The 26,019-nt window shown below is 37.8% G+C and overlaps 1 protein-coding gene across 2 annotated transcripts in view; it reads right to left on the bottom strand.

The window, feature by feature from the left end:
* Positions 1-5,065: 5,065 nt before the first annotated feature.
* The window catches only part of LOC5573854 (DNA-(apurinic or apyrimidinic site) lyase), a 50,591-nt gene continuing 29,637 nt past the window's right edge, over positions 5,066-26,019 (bottom strand). For both annotated transcript variants that reach the window (XM_021845591.1, XM_001654831.2), the window contains one exon: positions 5,066-6,213. In XM_021845591.1, coding sequence (XP_021701283.1) covers positions 5,297-6,213 — 917 coding nt within the window. In that variant the 3' untranslated portion in view covers positions 5,066-5,296. The remainder of the gene's footprint in view (positions 6,214-26,019) is intronic.

Here is a 26,019-nt window from a genome sequence, read left to right as displayed (position 1 = left end):
GCATCTCGTGTCTCACATAATCTGTGAGCTGCGATATGAAACATCGCATGGCACACTAGCTCATTTGGGTATACAGTGAAACCTCCATGAGTCGATATTGAAGGGACCATCGACTCATGGAAATATCGAGTCATGGAACAGCAATTCTTTGGAAAGCTGCTTCTAGGGACCATCATAGTAACCATGAAATTGTTTTTAGTATGGTTCCATGAGTCGATATCGAGTCATGGAACATCGACTCATGGAGGTATCACTGTACATGAGAAACACGACACTCTGCTTCTAAGCTTAGTGAACTTATGAGCACTTCCACAGATATTGACGGAGAGGCTGTATTCGAATCCACTGAAAATAGGGACCTAACAGAAACAAAAATAGACCGAACGTGAACCAAAAAAAAAAATACCATGCAGGAACTAACAACACAAAAATAATTTATGAGATTTATTCACAACTTCATGAATGAATACTTCTGCGCTAAAAACCCAGCAAAAAAATCCATGAAAACTAAAGAAAATTTCTTGGTTTTCATACAGTAAGAAATATTTTTACATACATTTCATTTCCAAACATTGAGTTTTGAAACAATGTTTAGGAAAAATTATGTGAAAACTCCGTATGAAACATTCTTTGAATTATACTAAAATTAATTCCAAGAAGAGCTTCGAGGCAATTATTTATGCTATTTTGAAGGATTTTCTAAATCAAGAGAAATGTTAGGAATTTCTGTGTTCTGTGAGAAATTTTTAGATAATTCATCGATCATGTATAACTAGGAACTTCATGCAAAAAGAGTGTAATGTATAATGATCGTTTTGTCGTGAAAATCGTTAATGAAATGTTAAGAATCGATCTTCTCCAACCCCCCCCCCCCCCCCTGATGAAAAAAACCTGGCTACGCCAATGGTCATCGACCCCTTAGGGACCGTTCAAATATTACGTAACGCAACAGGGGAGGGAGGGGGTCTTACATAGTGTTACGATTCATACAAAAATTTAAAATTTTCTATACAAAAGTTGTTACGTGGAGGTGAAAGGGGGTCTAAAATTGACAAATTTTGCGTTACATTATTTTTAAATGAACTCTTAAAAGTCCATGCAAGTTCTTGACGCGGTTCACAAGCAATCATTAACACGTCGAAATTTGAAAAACAGGAACATAATATAATGACCCGATTTTGTCAGGTTCCTCATTTTGTCAGCCTAAAATTCATCGAGGGGCTGACAAAATCGGGTCCTCACTGTATTATATTCCACAATGTTTTGAATTTTGTCTAAGTAAACAGGTTCGTAGAAAATGCCTTCTTCTAAATATTTGCTGAAGATACGAACATCCTAGGTGGTCAAGATCATGTGCTAGAGCCTGCGAAAATATAACCAAATCTACCTGCACATCTGAGAGAGAGGAGACAGATGGCTTAGATTGCATTCTAAGTTGTCAGGTTCATGAGCTAGAGCCTGCTAGTATATGATCAAATTACATACACACTAGCGCCACATAGCGGCAAAATTGCTAATCAATCAGTGCTGCCTCAGATTGCTTTTAAGCTTCTGAACAACTTTGCTGAAGACACGAACATTCTAAGTGGTCAGGTTCATGAGCTAGAGCCGTCAAAAATATGACCAATTTACATGCACACTAGCGCCACGTAGCGGAAAAATGGCGCATTAAAAATTTCAGCTGATGAACGCCGTAAGGCTTCTGAACAACTTTGCTGAAGACCGCAGCTTTCTAGAAAGTAAGGTTTCCAAGATATTGCGTTATTAGTGTTATAGTTTAAGGCTGATGCTAAACTTTTCGGGGTGCTGCAATATTCAACTGGGGTGTTGCAATACTGAATTATGCGATTCCATACTTATGGTGGGTAGTGTAAGTTAATTTGATTTACCTTTCAATTAGTATTCAATGATTACAGAAATTTTATACTTATCAATGGCATGGAGTGCAGACGGGGTTGGTGGTCTGATGGCTACCGCTTCTGCTTCATATGCAGAAGGTCATGGGTTCAATCCCAGGCCCGTCCCTTTCCTCGTACTTTGTAGTTGTATATCTCTCACTTGCTTCTATCTTCCATTCTAAATATATCACACTTAAACTATTCGTTCATAGCAAACGCTAGAACCAGAGACGGACAAGAAACCGTTTCCCTAACGCTTCCTACTTCCACGCGCTCGCCTTTCTTACGCCTGATACATAGGCAGTCTGCTAACCACAAAAGCAAACCTCTCTGCCATGCCTTTCCCCCAATCCAAAACACTCCCGCATGAACTGACGTGGATGCAGTGGAATATACGGTCTACGTGGGAGTCAGTTCAATGCATCATCAATTCCTCCCCCTTCCCCTCATTGGTCTGCATTCTGACGTGGCAGGTGCCATTGTTGCCTAAAAATAGAAGATCACCAGCACTTATACACTGAGGGTGTCTGTTAGTCCCAAGCAGTCATTCGGTTGGTTCCTTGTGTAAGTGCAGCTGATCTGGCGATACTGGAGTGCATCCACGGGCGGCCAATCAAGCTCAAGCTCTCAAGCTCAAACTCTCATCTTATCAATGGCATGGAGTGCAGCGAGCTAGGTGGGCGGATCAAGTGCGTATCGATTTGGCGAGCGTGGGGCAGAGCCGAGGATGGAGAGATGCGGTATCAAACCGACGTTTTCTCGGCCATTACGCTGCCATGATAAGAGATGCCTTTCCTCTCCGGTGAATTATTCCTCGAAGCAATAGCGCGTTAGATATGAAAACAAGGATAAAGAGAGAAGGAATGTTAATGAATGTTACATGCTCTATTGCAGTATTGGCCTACATTGAAGTCATACAAAATTCGCTCTTTGAATTCCCACGATAACAATTCCTGAAACTATTTTTTTTTATTTATTAGTGACACTTTACACCCGAAGGCCTGAAACTAATGATAAACAACAAAAAAAAATAAATCCGAAAGAGCGAGAACCTTGATGTTCCAATGTATGACAATCCAGCTTTATTGCATGTGAGAAATTCTTGGTGATATTCTTACAACGGCCATTCAGAATGGTTCGACGGATGTAGATAAAAGATCATTATGATAAAATTATCGCGACGACATGTTAGTAAGCTCAGAACGATTATTGTATTTGCAACGGTTAATTTAGATAGTTAAGCTATCTAAGGGTCGGTTATTGTATATAACTTTTTAGATAAGCAGAAGTAAAGCACGAACGCGAAGTAATGACCTTCCATCCCATCTTCAAGTGCTCCGCACAAGCACAACACTTCATTCTGGCACTTTAGAACGTCCATGTTGTAACTTGTTCACACAAGAAATCTGCCTCGACCGAGTTGGCAGAACACGCCCGTAGGGGAATGTGGGGCAAGATGAGCACCCCTAGTTTGTGTCGTTCCTACCGATTTTTTTCAATAAATTATTTGGGGTTCTGATGAATATCATCAAATTGATATGTTGGCCACAAATTTTAACTGAAAAATCAACAGCACAACGTAAATATTGTCAAAAATACATAGTAGTCCAAAAGTTTACCTTTTCATATAAGATTTGATCATTTAAAAGTGATATTTTTGTTACGTAAACAAATTAATTCATAAATTTTTGGCCGAACCACATTTAGCTGTGGGCTTGACTTACGGTATCCCCTTTGCACAAAACTATTTTTTCTAAAAAATATATAAACAAACAACAAATTTAATCATTTTTTAAGTAAAATCTGTAAAAGATAAGGATGGTTACCAATTTTACAAAAATAAGAACGTTTAAGTAGGCTTAAATCGCCAAGGAAGATTTCTAAGGGCGTGGAGCAGGAATTTTCTCTGAACAGATTCAATTCGGGTAATCCAACTGGCGTGGAACGGACACCACACTATCGCAGAAAATTCCAGAATAGAACGAACTAGAGCGCAGTAAAGGGATCTCAGACACAGCGGGTCGCTGAAACCTTCTGTTACCTTCAGAACAAAACCAAGCTGTTTGTTTGCTCTCGAAACGATGTCATTGAAGTGATAGTTGAACGTGAATTCTTCGTCCAACCAAACGCCCAAATCACGGACACGTTGTACTCGTTCAATCGCTGTACCAGATAGCGTGTATTGGAAATGAATAGGGTTCCGCTTTCGGTTAAACGATATAACTTGGCATTTTTCAATGCTCAACGTCATGCAGTTTCGTGAGCACCACGCTTCGAAAGCATTCAACAATCTCTAATAGTTGAGCTAGCATTGGTTTAAATTTCAACAAAATCGGACAGATTTATACGATTTGACAAGTGTTTGAATTTAGAATTTCCTTAACCGCGTCAAATATGGTATACGTCCACGGTATACAAAGTTCGAAGAATGTTTTTGGAAAAATACATACGAAGTAAGCATAACTCTTTGCCTTTCGAATGCGGCTTGAGGTGAAGATGAATCGAAGCCAAACCTCAAATTTTCAAGAGCACGAATCTGGAGAACCGAACATCCGTTTTTCAAGAGCACAAGACTTGAAAATCAAACAGCGCTCCGAGTTGAAAATTTATCCCCTTGGTCACCACCAGCAAGCAAGTAATTTGATTGATTTTCAACACGAACTGTTGTCAGATTCTCCAGTCTTGTGCACTTGAAAATTCAAAGTTTGGCTTCGTTTTATAAACACCTTAAGCTGAAACCTTAATCGATTTCACGAGCTGGTTGTGACCAATCGATTAAGTTTTCAGCTCAAACGTGTGTTCGGTTCTCCAGATTCGTGCTCTTGAAAGGTTTGGCTTCGATTCATCTTCACATTAAAGAGTTTCAATTGGACGTGTAATCACAGAGATATGGACTGAACACTTTTGTATGTTTTTGGGGGGTGAACCCAAACTTTTGCACGGGAGTGTAGGTAACATTATAAAATAGACCGAATGCTAACCATTTAACAAACAAAAATACATACTGTCCCATACGTATTTTCGTTAGATGGAGTTAATGGTTATATGTCACAACATATAAGTTTAACTCCGAAACGAGACGCCAAGTTGACAACAACTCAAAGCCAAATCCGATAACAACTTGAGCAAGGATATCTCAATCTCACAGAAAAAAGTCTAGGGAGGAATTTATACCGTTTGAATAGTCCGTATATTTATTTTAATCAATTATAATGTAAGTGGTTAAATAGGTCCTAGGACAAAGTATACTAAAACTAAGTTTAAAACAAAATAATTAGTCGCACACGTAATTAATAACTTACCTTTAAGGCGGGTGCCATTAAATTACACGATCGGTACAAATGTATAGTATAATTGGTATCGAGCTCAAACAGAAGCCATACGTTGGCGTTCACGCATTAAACTTTAAGAAAGAGCGTCAGTGGACAATGGTCACTGCCGTAAACACCCGATCGGATAACGTTGTCCACCACTTTCCCTACGAATCGCTCCGACGTGATGAAATAGTCCAGTCTCCAGCCGACGTTCTTCGCCCGTGCGTTGCCCATATACGTCCAGAAGGTGTACGCTCCGCTCTGCTCTGGATAAAGCTGTCGGAATGTGTCGACAAAGCCCAGCGAGAGCAGCTTGGTCATTCCTTCTCTTTCCTCCGGTGTAAATCCGGCGTTTTTCTTGTTGGTTTTTGGGTTTGCTAGATCGATTTCCTCGTGAGCAACGTTCATATCGCCACACAAAATAACTGGCTTTTTTGCGTCAAGGTCCTTCAGATATTTGTGGAACTTTTCGTCCCATCGCATCCTTTTGGGAAGCGTTACTAGTCCACGACCAGCATTCGGAACATACACACAAACCAGGAAGAACTTTTCGTATTCCGCCGTAAGCAACCGACCGTCCGCATCCTGCTCTTCATCTCCAAGTCCGTACGTCACGTTGAAGGGCATCTTCTTCGAGTAAATGGCCACTCCGGCGTAGCCACCGGGTTTGCACAGCCAATACGGATGGTAACCTTTGATGTGGCGGACTTCCTCCGGTAACTGATCGTCGACACATTTTGTTTCCTGGATGCACAGAATGTCCGGTTTTTCGTGTTCGAAGAAGTCCAGACCACCCTTGCCGACCCAACTGCGAAGGCCGGCCACATTCCAGCTGGATATTTTGAAGTTGAACTCCTTCCCGGTGAGGTCAAACTCCAGCGAAGCGTAGTCGGTTGCGGATTTGTTCACTTTGGGGGCTGCCGGCTTCTTTTCGGCTTTCGGTTTCTTTTCAGCCTTTGGTTTCTTCGTCACTTCCGTTTTGGCCTTCTTGCGTTGGGTAACTGAAAATAAAAGGATATGGGAAAGAAAAGAATTTCAATTACCGAAGCACTAATCCTGGAGCTAAACAGTGGAAACCTACACGAACGCAGTTTATCGATAAACGTTCTTTTTCGACTTGACATTATTGCAAAACTCTAGTAGGGGAAAGTTGTTTTAATAATGCGGAAAAAATATCTCCAAACTTATGAATACGTTGAGGATGGAAAGCGGACTTTATATGTTCTAGCATGTACCTATTGGATAAGTACCCACGTTGACAATCTTGTTAGTACCAGATAAGCGTCAGTTGAACTTGTGCATATTTCAAAAAGTAGGTAGCAAGGTTGCCAACGAGTGTGGCGTGAGGTGACAATACTATACCGTGACCTGCTCTAATTCCGTGTGTTGCCTAATACCGTGTATTAGGGAATTATGTGGATTTCTAGCATATTATATTATTTATTTTTCTAAATGATTGTCACAAACGTTAGCACATTAAGTAGTATTTAGAAAGCCATGGCAAACTTGAACTAAAGTTGCACATACAAAAAAACAAAAATAATGTTAGAATGTAATCGCCTGGTGCCAATACACGGTATTAGGGCACGGTTGCTTATGTGTTCCAAATACCGTGTTTCAGTTATAATTCCAAAATGGTGAAGTGAAATATATATTTTATTTCCCGAATCAATCATGCATACCTCAATACGTTGTTTGATACAAAAGTTTTATTTTTGATGCGCTTCGTTCGTTCAATTTAGAGATGTTTCAAAATGTGACCAGGCAGTCGGGGTCAGATACACGGTATTTGGAACACTGGTATGTTTAACGACATCAACTGTTACTATGGTAAAAATTTTCAAAATGGTTCAAATTATATATTTTATGCAAAGTATATAAAACGGTTTACTATATAAAACATGGAAGACTCAAAAATAATCATACGTTATTTTTATCTGATCGATTGAAACTTGAGTTTTTTTTAACCTCACGGTAATAGAGCATGTCACGGTACTTGTATAGGGATGTGACAATAGTCAATTTTACGAGCCGTTTCGAATCAGCTGATCGCTCAGGCGTCTGTTTATCGTGTGAAAGTAACAGCAATATCAACATTGTTGTCGTTTTGTAAAATATATATACCCCTACCTTTCCTTTACTCTATACTGATTTACACGGTAAATTGTAACCACCATAGTTTTGATTTAGATCCTAATGACCCATATTGGGTAAGTGTAACAGTTCGTGGCACATTGCAATCGGAGAGCCCTATGAATGTTGGTATTCGTTCTCTCGCATTGTACGTGACGAGAGAGCACTCAAGATCAGGCATTGCAGAATTCGCTCTCATTTGAGTATGAAGCACGATCAAAGCAAGCAAAGAAGAACATCCCATCTGTTGCGATCCTGATCGTCATTGTATCGCAAGGTGTAACAAGTCTGATAAATGGAAGCAGCGAGCGAGAGCCCCAAAGAGAGAGCGATGATAAAATCCATTTTTCTCGCTTATTTACCGTTGGGGATAGGTGTTTTTCTTTACTGGCACGATAAACAATCCACGAATTTCCAATAGCAATAGTGTCCCCCAGGCTTGGAGCATGTTTAGAGGGGTTTTATCATGCACTACTATCCCCCCAATCTGGTCAAAGTTGTAGCAGTATACGATAAACAGTCTCTCATAATGTGCAGCATGTTATGATAGTTACTGAGAGCGATACGTGAGAGATTCTCTCAATTTTCTCAGGATTCAATCCCTGCTCAAGATCAGTAACTCTCATAGACGACAACGATATCAAGCCACACGGGAGATTTATACTTTGCCTCAAATTGGTAAATACTTCCATATTATCTGGGAATACAGCCCCAAGTAACTTGATTAACACTAGTTTACCAAATAAAACAAATTTAATGAACTTCATCTTTCGATCTCCATTTTTGATATAAAATTGTAGACTGATTCCAAAAATGAGGTCCGAAACGGTTTTCGAGATACACTCGTATTTTGAAATATTAAGTATTAATAAAAACCTTCATTACTAAAATGCTGATACCGTAGACGTTCCAGTAGCCCGCTCACGAGCTTAAAAAGTAAGGTTATTTGAATAAATACACAAAAAAGTCCACAGTATGATTTAATTTGTCGATTTGTACCGTATAGCGGGCTGTAGTTTTCAAATTTACTTTGTGTAAACTTATCTTTCTTCAGTGTGAACGAGCTACTGGAGCACTGGTGTACTGATGGTATCTGTATAGCTCCAATTTTGGATCTTTTCAGCAGTATACGCCGCCATCATCTTTTCGAATCCAACATGTTCTAAGCAACCGTTGGATACTCAAATGCATTTCAATGCGGATACTCAATTGATCATGGCTACTGTCAAACCCATTAGGTGTTAAGATTTCTGTTATGATCTGTGTAACCCATTAAGATTTCTGTTAAACTAGCCAGTATTATAGTATTAAAGATAGTGTTAGCAATTTTATCAATGTTTCAACTTTTTTGTAAGAAAATTTAACATTATTAGTCTCAATTTAAGGCAAAAGGAAACAAATAAAAAATAAAAAATTAAGGTGAAGATGAATCAAAGCCAACCTTCAAATTTTCAAGAGCACGAATCTGAAGAACCGAACACTCGTTTGAGTGAAAACTTAATCGATTGGTCACCACCAGCTCGTGATCAATTGATTAAATTTTCAGCTCAAACGGATGTTTGGTTTTCCAGATTCGTGCTCTTGTAAATTTGAGGTTTGGCTTCGATTCATCTTCATCTTAAACTTCACTTAAAGTAAATGATTCATCGATGGTTAAACTCTGATGAAAGTTAGTTGAGGTACCGCGGGGCAAGTGGGTAAATGGGGTAAGTGAAAATAATTTGTATATTTTACTGAATATATGAATTGACGTTTTAAATTCATGCGTAAACCTTTAAGGCGATTCAGAACATTACGATAGGTAAGAGATGCCTGAGATTTTCAAACCATTATTGCATAATAGAGCGAAAGATTGCTAACCTGTCAACTATCACTCCATAACAAGTTGGCGGCGTGCAATCTTATTTTATTATTTTCAGTGGAAAAAAGTTGCGGAAAATAATTTTCTGTACCACTTCTAAGTTGTCCCTCTGGCAGTTTCAAACTGCAATGAACAAAGTTTTAGAATGTATTCGACGTAGACCTAAAAATAACTAAATTAAAACAACGTCAATTTTCTAATCTCGTGGGGCAAGTGAAAAGTTTCTTATTAGAGATTGAATTTGTGTTTTCTCTTTAGGTAGCTATAAGTAAACAAGGTTCGCAATTATCATAGAAAAACAGAACATGCTGATAATTCAAGAAACATTATACTAAACAGGGTGTCCATTCAAAATCAATTTTCCCGGATTTTTCCCGGATGCCTAAAATTTCCAAACCGGACTCAAGATCCTTCAACTTGAAACTTTCCACCAATTTTTACCTTTGTCAGGAAGAGCTGATATTCGATTTGACATTCAAAATATTTGTTTTCAAATTCAAAGGATTTTGTTGCCGTAAAAATCTTTATACTTTTTGATCACATTAGAATATCATTCCATTTTTTTACACATAGATTTTCAAATATTCGAAAATATTAGCAATACCATTGCAGTTACATATAAGATTAAATGGAGTAGAGGATTCAATAAGTATTGAATTCTAATCACTGGAGAGCTTTGTAAATTCCACAACTGTTTGCTTCAGGATGTTGAGTTTATACTAAAAGTGTTAAAAGCTATTAGAAATCATGGAACTTCTCTAAAAGAGGTTACCAAATATTTAGATATTAATATGTATACTTCGGACAGCCGATTAAAAGGAAGACGAGGGTTGTATAGTTCCAATATAAAAAAACGCACGAAAATCTCGTGGAATATCTATGTACAGCTAGTTCAAAACATAAAAATGGGATATAGGTCTACCCACATAAAAAAGATTTTAAATACATTATTGAAGGATTCCGTTTGATTTCTCCCTAAGAGTTATATTATTTTCTTAAAATCAAATAACGAGCGATGGAAATTCTACAAAGCAGAAATGCAATTGCTGTCTCGTGATGTAAGAACTAATATTGGAAACGTTATAGTTATGATGTTGTCGAATCATTTCAACAAACATAACTGAACAGAATAAAAATCAGGCGACAAGAATAAAATTTTCATTGTTTACATGTTACTTATGTTATTGTTCATTGGGATGCCTTAACTAATGTCAAAGTTAATATAAATCGTGAGTATAATTGTTAGTTTTGTATTGATTGTTCGAAAAAATAAACTAAAGTAAAAAAAAATTCAACAACTTTTATGTGGACAAATTGATGTGAAGATTTGCGAAAAAGTTACACGTCTTCTCAGTGAGAATCGAACTCACGACTCCCCGATCTCTAGTTGGGGCGCGTTAACCACTACGCCATGAGAGGACTCATGAACGCAGAAGTTAACCTGAATTCGATTTCAGCTCAATAATCACGTGGTCCTCTTTCGCAAAGTGCACCTCTTTCGGAAGAATTAGATGCCCATCCAAACACAACGCTTTCTATATATATCCAATGCCTAGCCCGAGAGCGCATTGTTTTTTAGATATAGGAATAGCACACTACACTAGCCAGCAACTGCGCTGGCTGAGGTTTCTATTGTGTGGGATATATATAGAAAGCGTTGTGTTTGGATGGGCATCTAATTCTTCCGAAAGAGGTGCACTTTGCGAAAGAGGACCACGTGATTATTGAGCTGAAATCGAATTCAGGTTAACTTCTGCGTTCATGAGTCCTCTCATGGCGTAGTGGTTAACGCGCCCCAACTAGAGATCGGGGAGTCGTGAGTTCGATTCTCACTGAGAAGACGTGTAACTTTTTCGCAAATCTTCACATCAATTTGTCCATCTAATCCAATTGCAAATTATATGTAATGTTTAGCTTTTCGGTAGTTGTTAAACTTCCACTCGGCTGGTTGGCCGTAAACCACGATTCATAATTAAAACAAGTATTTATCGAGCAACGGACTCATGTTCCGTAACCGGTCGTTTGAGAACGTCGCGACCCATTGGAAGCCCACACAATAGAAACCTCAGCCAGCGCAGTTGCTGGCTAGTGTAGTGTGCTATTCCTATATCTAAAAAACAATGCGCTCTCGGGCTAGGCATTGGATATATATAGAAAGCGTTGTGTTTGGATGGGCATCTAATTCTTCCGAAAGAGGTGCACTTTGCGAAAGAGGACCACGTGATTATTGAGCTGAAATCGAATTCAGGTTAACTTCTGCGTTCATGAGTCCTCTCATGGCGTAGTGGTTAACGCGCCCCAACTAGAGATCGGGGAGTCGTGAGTTCGATTCTCACTGAGAAGACGTGTAACTTTTTCGCAAATCTTCACATCAATTTGTCCATCTAATCCAATTGCAAATTATATGTAATGTTTAGCTTTTCGGTAGTTGTTAAACTTCCACTCGGCTGGTTGGCCGTAAACCACGATTCATAATTAAAACAAGTATTTATCGAGCAACGGACTCATGTTCCGTAACCGGTCGTTTGAGAACGTCGCGACCCATTGGAAGCCCACACAATAGAAACCTCAGCCAGCGCAGTTGCTGGCTAGTGTAGTGTGCTATTCCTATATCTAAAAAACAATGCGCTCTCGGGCTAGGCATTGGATATATATAGAAAGCGTTGTGTTTGGATGGGCATCTAATTCTTCCGAAAGAGGTGCACTTTGCGAAAGAGGACCACGTGATTATTGAGCTGAAATCGAATTCAGGTTAACTTCTGCGTTCATGAGTCCTCTCATGGCGTAGTGGTTAACGCGCCCCAACTAGAGATCGGGGAGTCGTGAGTTCGATTCTCACTGAGAAGACGTGTAACTTTTTCGCAAATCTTCACATCAATTTGTCCATCTAATCCAATTGCAAATTATATGTAATGTTTAGCTTTTCGGTAGTTGTTAAACTTCCACTCGGCTGGTTGGCCGTAAACCACGATTCATAATTAAAACAAGAACTTTTATGTATTTTTTTTTAATTTTACATAATAATCAATTTCAGCATAATGCTTATATTTGGTGGGAGTCCAGCTAAAAAATATAGGGGTGATCGGGGCAATATGGGCCGCCTAAGGAAAACGTCATGGAACGCATAGAAAAACAGCAAAAATTATGGTTTAAATGCAAGTGACTTGTACTGTAAAATGATATCTTCCATGTTACGTCGATAAATAATGTAAACATCAACTTGCAAATCATTTCAGGAACTTTTTGGAAAACCATGTTTTTCTACGTGATCACTAACCATATGGGGGATTATGAGCCACCCTACGGGGCAGTATGAGCCACCTCATTCAATCGAATGATTTTTATTTAAAACAGTATAGAGAAGAGTTAGTGGTGAAGAGTACATTATTGGAAAGGACCATGTTATACTAGTACTAATTGCGATACTAGGTTCAACGTATTTTGTAGCAAAGTGTGCCACTTGTAATGGTGCATAAAGATGACTATACAGTAAAAAAATAATCTGGTATATTTAGGCAATGCATTTTTATGTTCAAAACATCGTTTGTTTTGCTTAAATCTAGGTGGCTCATTTTGCCCCGCCCCTTCATCTTGAAAATAATATATTGTTTTTCAATAATTTTGTTTACGGACAAATCTAATTTCGCTCACGAACTGTTCATTATGATCAGAAGTTTCAATGGAATGGTAAAATTTATCAGAATTATAAATATAATTGTCTTATACCGTCGTTGGGGGTGAGAATGGGTCAAAAAGGGATATGTAAGATTTATTTATTGAATAACTATCGCAATTTAACTCCAATAAACTTCAAATTTGGTGTGTATGTACTTTGATGGTACATTAACAACTGTTCAAAAAATTAAAGAAAAATATTTATTCACAGCGGCACCACAAGTGAATGAAAAATGACCCAATCTCACCCCATAGAGGGGGTGACATTGGGTCACTACAATTGAAATAACTTGTTTTTGAGAATATGATTGCAAAACCATTACCAGCTGAAAAATATTGATGAAATACGATGCAAACAAGACGAAAAGTTATCTAAGATGTTTCACAGGTACGATAAACCCACTTGAAAGAACGATTATACCAAAAAATTAAAGAGCTATGAGAAAAAATATGTAAGCCCAACGTTTATCGTCAAATTTACATAAATTTTCTTGTTTTTTTTTCCCTCAAATTGTCTTCAAAGTCTTATCTCCATTGACATAAAGCCTATTCAGTTTCCCCAAAGGTGTAGTGAAACAGTGATTATTTTAAACCTTCGCAAATAGTTAAATTTCGGTGCGACATTCCACGATCAATACATTTCAGGCAGATGTTTACGCCATAAACCCAGTATTTCAGCGATCCGACTCATTTGTACTTCCGTGAGATGTTTCGATAATATAAGAACACTGATAAATAATTAAATTTCAAAATAATAAACAATTTGATAAAATTAAACGCTGGTGCTACGCATGAAACACAGTGGCTGGTTTGAGAAGATGTCAAAATGCGTTGCATTGTTTTTCAATGCACGGAATACTCAAGTAGACTTGTTTGATGTTTCAGAGATGCACCCGGCATAATAATATGTCAAAAAAGCGGACTTGCAATTTCATTTACTATCGTTCTTGCTTGACCCAATCTCACCCCCATTTTTGATGTTTTAGACACCGTACCGAAAAAAATGAAATTTTTGTGGAAAAATCAAATAGATTCCGGAAGATACGTGTGAAGTGCAATGAAAAGACTTTCAACATTCTACTAATATAACGATAGAGGTTAAAGTACATGCGTGATACTTTGCACAGGAGAAATTTTATGTTGTAAATTTTATCTAGTTTCAACAAACAAGTTTTTTGATATAGTAAACAAAAACTATTATTTCAAAAAACGTATATTGTGATTAATTAAGTGGAATAACATGTTCCCTAACATATGAATTATTAATTTTAGTAATATCAGCGTTATTGGCTGAAACATTTCATAAATCATATTTTTCCGTTTTGACCCAATCTCACCCCCTAGACCCATTGTCACCCCCATCGACGGTAGGCTTAATTAAAAACTGCCAAAATTATAAGCTTTTCATGACGAAGGACAAATTTGTTTATTTTTGTAAAAATCTTGAGTGTTCAAACGAATATTCTTACTAATATAAGTTGTCACTTAAATTATTTTTGAATCACCCTAATTCACTGAATTTAAATAACTATATCATCCCCTTTGAACTGTAATAAGTTAGTTGTAGTAGAAGCTTACGAAAGATCGCACGATACGATCTGAGTGATGACTGAGAATAAAGCTAGTTGAATTATAATGCTTGGTTTTCGCGTTTCATAGTCCGAAGATTTACCGTGTTATATGACTAGTTGGTGGTACCAATCCGGGATTCCCACATACATGGAGTAAATCATTTAAAAAAGCAGAATCATTTAAGAGAGCTGCGCTTGAATTTAACAATGTGGAATTTGTAGTTGAGTTTTCTCGTTTATAAATAGTAACTAGTATTTAAATTTTGAACATTTTTATTAAATTAAAATGCATTTCAAATTGATCGGGATTCGAACCACTACGTCTATGGAGCTCATTTTTTGTTTCGCGATCAAGAAGCCAGCATGATGAATGATTTCATTACCGTAATTTAGGGTGAAATTGATCATTTTTCAGATGTTATCTAAAATGTTATCAACAACTAAATGCAGGAAAACAAGTACGACAGTGAACCTCATTGGATCATGTACCTACATTTTCTAACAAATATGATGTTAGTGCTAAAAATCATCTCTTAAGGCTAAGTAGCCCGTCATTCGTTTTGGCAACAATGATGACTTTACAGCTTGCCTTTCAAAGTGATAATACTCAACCTTGATAGTTTATATTGACTTGAAAAAGTATCACTGTACGCGCTAACATGCATAAAATATGCTGATACTTTTTCAGGTGTGTCAGTGCAAAATCAACTGATTTTCTTTGATTCGAAATCGTGAGATGAATTAGCAACAATCATCAACGACTCGTACAAATTTCAATGACGGCCTACTTCGCCTTAAGGAGACACGGGAGACCGTGTTATTTTCCCTATCTTTTGTCTCACTCTAACAATTATAATCGAAACTTTGTGGAAGCAAATCTCGAGTTTTAGTGAACCGATGAAGCTGAAAATTTATTGGGTTGTGCACTACATATATAGAATCATAGTGATACATTTTTCGCATCGATATATAAAGTGGTTCTTGAGATTTGCTTCTTCAAATGGATAGGGTGATTATGATGACGTCCCGTGCGGCCTTAAACAAAAATGCTGGAAATCCCATTTCGGGGTTAAATTGACCACTTGTTAGTTTTGAAATCAACTCTATATACTTAATTTAGGCCTCCTGAATCCGAATATGCTTTCCAAATTCTCAAGAAGACTATATATTTAGAAATAATCAATAATTTAATTTCAATAATACCGCGGATTACGCCTAAATGTAGACAATTTCAGAAAAAAATTCAGACAGAAATTCAATTATTTCAGCAAAACGAGCAAATTGATACGATATTTTATGGTATAATCTGTTTTGGGGATATATTTTAAGCATTCTTACAAATTTTCAGGATAACATCATGTCCACAGCTTTATCTATAACTAGAAGTTTATGGTCTATCAATACCACTCCCAACATGATTCTGAAATTTTACACTATTTTTATAGAAATAAAAACTCTTTGACACAAAAAAAAAACTTCAATACACACAATTCGATGATATTTAAAACAAACAACGTTCATTTACTAAAGGTTGCATCAATTTCAGTGCACTATTCGTAAAAAAAACAAAACCGCGTGACACGGTGATCAATTTCACCCGAATTTACGGTACAATTCATCCCAAAAACCTTGAAAACTCCGTTTCATGGTTTTCATCTGTTGGTGAAAACGTTCTTCGTGATCATCACTCTCGTCACCAAGATTCTTCGGGAAAAAATCCAGGTGCGAGGGTGGAAATTATTATTGAAAGACATATTCACACCTCTTCACTCAAAGTTTATTTAGAATATTTACCAATTTTCAAGCAAATTTTCAATCATGTCCTCGTAATGTAGACTTATGGAGTTCCCTAAAGAGGTGATTACTACGTCTTCAGTGTTGTGTACTAGACAGAAAACCATTGGATGCATACATTATATATTTAAACTCCCTAGCATTTTTTATGTTTTGTAGAAACTTAAAATTTAAGAGCTATTAGGTACATCCTTTTCCTCTTTTGTAGAAACTTTCAATTAAAGAGCTGTAAGGTCCGAAATCACTGATGATGACAAGGACGCATTTTACGCGCAGCTCGAACGCGAGTACGACCGCTGCCCAAGCCACGACGTCAAGATCATCATAGGAGATTTGAACGCTCAGGTTGGCCAGGAGGATAAGTTCAGACCGACTATTGGAAAGATCAGCGCCCACCAGCTGACGAACGAGAAAGGCCTATGACTGATAGATTTTGCCGCCTCCAAGAATATGGCCATTCGTAGCGCCTATTTCCATCCTCCCGTATCGGTACACCTGAAGAGTCTAGCGCGACCGGATGTCGCCAATGCGTACGCGCAGCATCTTGAGGCAGCGTTGCCGGATGAGGTAAGCTCGATAGTGCCCCTCTTGAGGACTGCTGGAGGACAGTCAAAGCAGCCATTAACGACGCTGCCGAAAGCATTGTCGGATATGTGGAACGGATATCAACAAACGATTGGTTCGACGAGGAGTGCTAGGAGGTTTTGAAGAACAATGCAGCGCGGGCTGCAATGCTGCAGCATGGTACGCGGCAAAACGTGGAACGATACAGACTGTAGCGCAAACAGCAAACCCGCCTATTCCGGGACAAAAAGCGCCACCTAGAAGAGGTGGAACGCTAATAGATGGAGTTGCTGTACCGTTCTCAAGAAACGCGGAAGTTTTATACCGGAACATCCCGCAAAGGCCTCATGTCGCAAGCTGAAATGTGCCGGAGTAAGGATGGGAGCATCTTGAAGGACGGACGCGAGATGATCGAAGCTGGAAGCAGCACTACGATAAACACCTGAATGGCGCAGAGAACACAGGCACAGAAGGTCGAAGGCGATTGGTACGTCAGCACAGCGGACAGTGGAAACCAACCAGCTCTCACGATGGGGGCCGCTGCACACTGTAGCCGTCGCTGAAAAAACGTGATCGAAATTGTTTTGAACTTGAAAACATGATTTTTATGGGTCTGGGTCATTTGGCATAAAGCCATTTGGCATAAGGTCATTTGGCATAAAGGACATTTGGCATAACAGTCATTTGGCATAATTTTGAACTATGTGAAAATAAAGGGTCATTTGGCATAACGGACATTTGGCATATTATCAAACCATCTGGTAAGTAAGGGTTATTTGGTATAATAATTCCTTTTTTCACATGGCACTGTTGTAATACAGTGGGATTCCGTTTTTGGCAACAAAGTCAAAATTTTCAGTTGCCAAAAACGGAACCGTGCCAAATTCGGAACCCTTATTTTAAATTTTAATTTTCAACTATTGGTTTTGAAAACATTATTAGAATGTTATTACATCATCCTTGTGGAACCATATGGCATCAAGACTTCAGAACGGTCCACTTCGAAGCAGTTTCCGTAATATTGTACTATGCTATGAATCTATAGCGCCGTGATGTTAATTGTGACAAACGTTCTACATACCGTAATCCGGGGTAACATTGATCATTTTTTTGAATATTTCTTAAACATTTGATTTGAAAATGCATGTGTTGCAAATTTTATATTTTTAAAACAAGTACTGCCACCCATTGTTCGTGTTTATGTACTGTATTTTGTTTTCTGAAAGTTTAAAGCATGTTTAAATAAATGTTTTAAGTGAGTTTTTGATTTAGCTGATATGGGGTAACATTGATCACACCATGAAAACATCGTTCGGTAATATTGAAAATATCATTACTTCCTAAAATCATGGTCCCTGAAGCCGAATATGAAGGTCAAACTCTTATAAGTCATTTACTTTTTGAGTTATTTTAAAATTAAAAACACCTTGAATTGTGGAATACGCCTAAATGTATGCAATTTCCTAAGGAAATTCTTCACGCTTTATAATAATTTGTGAATTATGTTTTATTGAACATATTTATGAAAATTTTGACAACGGAGTCGTTTTCGGCGATGTCATTTTTAGTAACAACCGCATTTCTCTTGCTCATATCGTTTACAGAACTCATGTGAGACATGATTCTTTTATGGTGTCATCCATAATCATGAAAATCATTGTTCACAAAAGTTGAAAAATTTACGCATGAACACAACTTTATTTTCGCAAAAACCTTATTGTTTATTAGCTCATGATAAGAAGAAAGAGAATCGCCATTCATGCATTGAAAATATTTCATCAACAAATGTTGATTCGAGCTTTTTACGAAGAGGGTCATTGCGATCAATTTTACCCCGCTGATCAATGTTACCCCGGATTACGGTACTTACTTTTTACGCCTCAATGTCTTTTAGGATTTTCAGAAGCTTTATGTACACTATTTGTATGAGTGGACCATGTAAAATAAATAATCGCAATAGTGACCTTTATTTAAAAACTGAGCATTTCCCTAAAACTGTAAGAATACGAAAAAAAAAAATGTAATACTGTATTCATACAAAGACGTATTCACAAAACAAATGCGCTGGGTAATTCAAAACGGCATAAGTTTTTTTTTTATTTAATGAATATTGAAAATCAGTTTAACTTTAAGGCTTTAGCGTGATATTTTACAATATTCGGTAGGTTTAGAATACCCTCCTTTAATTTATGTTTCTGATAAAGTAAAGCATTTCATAATTAATGATTGACTGCAATCAAAAGGGCAAACATAAACAACTAATCAACAAAAAGTAATCTACAAGAAAACGCTAGGGCTCTGAAGCATTTTGTTACAAATATTGCTGCAATATTTCCGAAAATTCTCAAGTCTTCAATAAAAATTTTCAAAAATTCATTATTCTTAGGCTACCACTAGCACTCCTCAAATTTCTCTGGAAAACTTTCCAAAATCTACAAGATTTTGCCAGAAATATTCAAAATACCACTACAAATCCACATTATCCAGCAAGGAATTACCAGGATGCCATAGAAAACTTAAGAGCTTATTAGGAATCACAAAATTTCGGACTTAATCCTCAATAACCAATTATATATTCTCAGGATCCCGCAAGAAACCCTCAGTGTTCGCTAGGAATCTGCAGACATTCTCAAGAATCCGTTAAAATTTCTGAGAAGTCCCTTATGAACTAAGAACTCCCTAAGGATTCTCCAGGGTTCAGTTAGGAAATTCATAGTCCCAGCTCGCAAGGAACATTTTAATTATATTGAGACCCGTTTCATTGATTAAAAATCTTGTATAAAACACATCTCTTAACAAATCTAACGTCTTAATAAAGAATCTCCAACAAATAGGGAAAGAAGCTCGCAGAAAGATATATTAATCTATATATTATATTAATTAAACATTAAAACCACAAACAAAATACTCTCAATCGTTTTTATCGCACGCTTCAATGATATTTTTGAGAAAAAAGTTTAGTTTGGACTGTGTTTGCATTCTTTTTGGTGTCGGTATTGAATGGAACATTGTAATTCTTAAAAAATAATATACAATATAGTAAAATATATACTTTTTTATGGATTAATGTTGACACTTCTGCAATTCACTAGAATAACGCAATTTATTTAATGAAATTCCTCAAAATTATGAGCACGACATTTTGCTGTATTTGCATCTATTACTGCGGTTTGTTCTTCATACGCAATGTTTGTAACTCCAGGGTGTCTACTTGTTTACGGAAATGAAATTCCCTGATATTTCCAGGTTTTTCCAGGTTTTATAAAAATTATTCCAGGTTCAAGATATACTCTAATTTTATAGGTCTAAAACAAATTAATGACAAATTTTAAAGTGTTTTCGATTTAATACAGTGGTTCCTAACCTTTTTGGGACTACGGCCACTTTCAAAATCTACAAACATTCCGCGGACCCTGAACATGAAGATTCTTGAAATCAAAATTTATGGAAACGGAGGATTTCTTTGATATTAAACATCATTAATAGAGATTTTGTTTTAAGTTCTCTCTAGAATTTTAAAAATATACTTACGAAAGCCAGTCTTCGACAGGATAGAAATCACTACAGAGGATCATTGCCTCTGTAGAAATCAAATGACAATGAGAACAGGAGTCTACTAAGTATTTTGCTAATGAACATTCCAGGAGGATCTTGATCAAATTCTACACAAGTCTAGAGGTGAAATTCTTGGGAAGACTCATATTATTCTGCCAACAATTCTTCCAAAATTTTCACAGGAATCCGTGTTCAAGATTTTCTCAAAAATCATATTTGCAAAATTTCATCAGGTGTTTCCAAAGTATTTCAGCAGATATCCACAAAGATCTTACTACCAAACAATTTTTCGAAGATTTTGTTAGGAATCCAGCCAACATGCTTTCAAAGGCTACATGATAATTGACTTCATATCCCAACCGAAACCGTAGGAAGCATTTCACAGGGAATTGTCGAAAACCTTGTCAGTTATCCATCAAGAAAATTGAAAATATGCCAAGAATTTTCTATTCATACCTCGAGAAACTATTTAAGTTCAAATTGTCAATAAATGTTATAACATTTTGCATGGGTTTGATTGGTTTCCAATGAATTGTATAATGAAGTTTGCTTCATCAATTCTACGTGTTATAGGTATTGAATTATTGTGAATCTTCTTAGGAAAATGTCATTAAAATGTCTAGAAACATTTATGTATATCTATAGATACACATTTGTCATGTGACTAGTAATTGATGTTTTGAGTAAAGACAACGTAAATATTTAATTCACAGAGAAACGTTGAAAATATTTTATCAGTTTCTGTAAAGTTTGAATCTAAAAAAATATAGTTTACAAAAATATTCGAAGATTGAAATATAATACCGTAAGGTGGTTCCGGTGAGAAAAGGGTATAAGGCTTAGGGTAATGTGATTCTGATTGGTTTTAGTGGGTCTTCCTTGATGCGATATCTCCACACTCCCAGAGTAGCCTTTCTAGGGGTCCGGTAGTAGATTTCCTCCTTGTAAAAAAATAGAAATATACAGAACAATACTTAGCTTAGCTTAGCTTAGCTTAGACTGACTACACATATCAATGGTTGCTATTCCGTGATTGACCGAAGTCAGTGAAAATGCACAAAGAATCAACTAGAAGTTCGGCTGGGATTGGCCAAAATCTTCTTCAGTGTGCATAATTCAGTGCCTCTATTTATACAGGGTCAATAACGGCGCCGGCCACGTCCTTGCAGTCAGGTGGGATTGGAGGAAGGAATGTTAGTGTGTAACCTTTGCTATATGGAGACCGTGTTTACCTCTGCATCTCCACAAAGGTTACTGGAAGGGATGTTTGTTAATGGGGAGGATCGTTGGGTCACAGGATTCACTTTGATAAGCGATTAGACCATGATAAATTATTTGACGCGAGCTAAGGATCGAACACTACCAACCTGCTTCGCGAACCGCGCCACTAATAAATCATGCCACGCGAGCGACGCGCGACACGATTGATCCTGCTCACATCACCCGCCCCCGCAGGAGCAAGCGACGCGAGCAAAGGATCAAACACAACTAACCTGCTTCGCGAACCGCGCCACTAATAGATCATGTCACGCGAGCGACGCGCGACACGATTGATCCTGCTCACATCACCCGCCCCCGCAGGAGCAAGTGACGCGAGCAAAGGATCAAACACTACTAACCTGCTTCGCGAACCGCGCCACTAATAAATCATGCCACGCGAGCGACGCGCGACACGATTGATCCTGCTCACATCACCCGCCCCCGCAGGAGCAAGTGACGCGAGCAAAGGATCAAACACAACTAACCTGCTTCGCGAACCGCGCCACTAATAGATCATGCCACGCGAGCGACGCGCGACACGATTGATCCTGCTCACATCACCCGCCCCCGCAGGAGCAAACGACGCGAGCAAAGGATCAAACACAACTAACCTGCTTCGCGAACCGCGCCACTAATAGATCATGCCACGCGAGCGACGCGCGACACGATTGATCCTGCTCACATCACCCGCCCCCGCAGGAGCAAGTGACGCGAGCAAAGGATCAAACACTACTAACCTGCTTCGCGAACCGCGCCACTAATAAATCATGCCACGCGAGCGACGCGCGACACGATTGATCCTGCTCACATCACCCGCCCCCGCAGGAGCAAGTGACGCGAGCAAAGGATCAAACACAACTAACCTGCTTCGCGAACCGCGCCACTAATAGATCATGCCACGCGAGCGACGCGCGACACGATTGATCCTGCTCACATCACCCGCCCCCGCAGGAGCAAGCGACGCGAGCAAAGGATCAAACACAACTAACCTGCTTCGCGAACCGCGCCACTAATAGATCATGCCACGCGAGCGACGCGCGACACGATTGATCCTGCTCACATCACCCGCCCCCGCAGGAGCAAGTGACGCGAGCAAAGGATCAAACACTACTAACCTGCTTCGCGAACCGCGCCACTAATTGATCATGCCACGCGAGCGACGCGCGACACGATTGATCCTGCTCACATCACCCGCCCCCGCAGGAGCAAGTGACGCGAGCAAAGGATCAAACACAACTCTTAAAAAAATAGAAATATACAGAACAATACTGAAAAAAAACTCATACCGTAATGTGGTATTTAACAAACATTCAATTATTTCAGTTTAATGAGCAAATTGGTAGGAGTTTTGGTGATGAAACCTGGTTTGGGGATATATCTTACGCATCCTCACAAAATTTCAGGTTTATATCATGTTCAAATCCTTGTTTAGAACGAGAAGTTTATGGAGGTTTGTCAATACTGCACGGCACATGATTTTAAAACTTTACATTATTTACATATAAATTCACATTCTTTAAAGCAAAAAACTTCACAGCACACAATTTGACAATAGTTACGACAAACAACGTTCATTTACTGCAGGTTAAATTGATATTTGTGCTCCATAAGGAAGAAATAAAATCGTGTGATACGGTGATCAATTTCACCCGAATTTACAGTACATTTGAGATGTCTTAGCGGCCCCCTGAAAATCCATCACGACCCACTAGGGGTCCGCGAGCCACTCCCGTGCAAAAGTTTGGGTCCACCCCCTAAAAAACATACAAAACTGGTCTATCCATATCTCTGTGATTATGCGTCTAATTGAAAATCTTTAAGCCGCATTCGAAAGGCAAAGAGTTATTCTTACTTCGTATGTATTTTATCAAAAACATTTTTTGAATTTTGTATACTAAATTTTAACTTAAAGTTTTGACATTTTTCAAAAACACACTGAAAAAACATTTGTAATTTCCTCAGCATTGGATCGACCAAAATTTTAAAACAAGTTCTCATTAGAATCGTAATCTTATGTTCTTTAAAAAGCAATTAAAAAACTGAAAACTATTCAAAATCATTGAAACAGTCATTCAAGTCATCGTGCAAAAGTTTGGGTTCACTCCTCAATATGATGCAAATCGTGCAAAAGTCCCGTCCCGTCCGTTTCCAAATAAATAAGTATAGTTTGTGTTCGCGTTAGAATAAAGTGTTTGATTCGACCGTGATAAACGATTTTTGATTAGTGTCCGAAGGAATTTCCGCGGCGGGCGCGAACACAGGACAAAATCGTTTGATTGAACCAGACATTTCCTTAAAAATATTTTTAAAACTTTAACATTATATTGTCGTTTTCTGTAAGAAATGCCGTCAGCATTCATAAGTTCCCACAGGTGGTAAAATTCAAATGTTATAGCATAGAAAATGCTCGTTTGCTTAGATTTAGTATGAATTGGAAAACATTTTTCTTGATTGTTGATTCTAAATACTGAATATTAGCAGTTCTAACTAGTGATCCATAGTGTGAGCCAGGAAATGATAGTTTACCACGGTTATGGATCACATCCAAAGCATGTAGATTTCTGCCATTTTAATCATTGGATTAGACATTTTCAGGCAATAGCACTAAGGATAAAATTCATAAAACATCATGGTTCGTAAAATTCATTTTTTTAGCCTACACAAATTTGTGAAAAACTTGGTGTGGAGCAAAAACATTTCATGTCTCAGTTACTACAATGTAGTATCACAAAAAAAAACTCCAAAAACATAAAACTTGAGCAGCAACTTATTTAGAGATGAAATATGCTTCCAAATCAGCACAATTCAAGACTAACAATTCAAAAGGCCTCATCTCCAAAAAGTAAACAATGAGAAAAATGCAATCTTGTTTTGTCAAACAATAAATCAAATTTAAATTATGAATTTAAGCATTGTATGTTATTTTATCGTCCAGGAAGTCGATGGATAAACTGATTTATAGCTATGAATATTCATTACTATCATTTTAGCAAAAAATCCTGCTAAAAAACGAGTCAAAGAAAATGAGGCTTTTATTTTACCAAAAGCTGTGCAGCCCTTTTCATTTGTGCCCATAGACGCCGGCCGACGCTGATGAGGCCTGTGAGTTGACGCCTTTGTTTACTCTAAAATGTGTTGAGGCCTTCTAGTTGTGGCTTGTTTTTTCATCATCTTCTGATGTGGCCTTTTGAAAATCATTCAAAATTGATGATGAAATAAGAAATTTGAAGTGTAGAAGAGTGTTAAGTGGTGAAGTAGAGTACATGGAGATCCCTACAGCAAGAGAAGATTCGTGCGGTCGATTAAATATGTGATTGATTGAACCCTTCGTCATCCATGAACATTATGTATGTGCTACGCGAGTTTGTCGTCGAGAAAATGTATGGAAATATTGGTTCAATTGAAATAATATTGCAATTGAACGTTATTTTTCATGCAATCGAAACCAAATCGTGTTTTTGTTGATAATTTGTGAAGTACAGACAGGCTGACACAGGTATTATTAGGTAGTATGATACAAAATACATCAGTCTACAGGAACCCGATAATGTTCGCCGTTTAGACAACCACTGTATAAAATAATACAAGGAGCAGTCGCTCCGTAGTATAACCTGCATCTACTTAGTGAATTTGGAACGTTTTTCGCAATCTACATTGCAATTTTGATGTTTGTTTAACAGGCCTCAATTCGGTTTCCGTCAGATATAGAAATGAGGCCTTTTTGAGAAAAGGCCGCATTTGCGATGAATATCCTGGTTAGCGGAAAATGAGATGGGGCCTTTTAGAAAAATGTTATTTTTTCAACTTTTATGCATATTTTTAAATGACTATTGTATGTTTTAGTAAGAATAGGCTCTTATACACTGAAATCAGCAGAAAACCGATTTGTTTACATTTTGGAATTGAGGCCTTTTCAATTGTTGGTCTTGAATTATCATGGTTGAATGATCGGTGCAGGGTGTCTCAAAAGTGTAAACTATCTGAAAAGGGGCTTTAGATTTTATTTATGGAATTTCAGGAATGGATACCAGAATGGATACCTGATCCCTTTTCTACTGTCCATAAAAGGGTATTTTACTCTCATTTCCAGCTCCAACACTGTTATTTTTTGGCAGTAACATGTGACGCATTGTTAACTTTCACCAAATCATGCAATACAAATGATTTTAGTTGAAAATCTCTTGATTTTGCGCACTGACCCGTAATATGTCACAATTTGAAACGTTGAAATGTTCAAGGATTTCCTGAAGCAAATTATGAAGGAACTCCTGTAAGCATCCTATGAAAAAATGCTGAAAGAATTTCTTGAAGAATTCCTGATAAAATCTCTGGAGAAACCACAAGGATATTTCCTAAAGCTGTTCTCGAGAAAAACTAGAAGAAATTTTGCATCT

Source organism: Aedes aegypti, chromosome 2 (genome assembly GCF_002204515.2).
Source record: "Aedes aegypti strain LVP_AGWG chromosome 2, AaegL5.0 Primary Assembly, whole genome shotgun sequence".
In the NCBI taxonomy this organism is placed as follows: Eukaryota; Metazoa; Arthropoda; class Insecta; order Diptera; family Culicidae; genus Aedes; species Aedes aegypti.
Note: the sequence above shows the minus strand (reverse complement) of the source record. Positions and strands in the feature narration are given on the sequence as shown.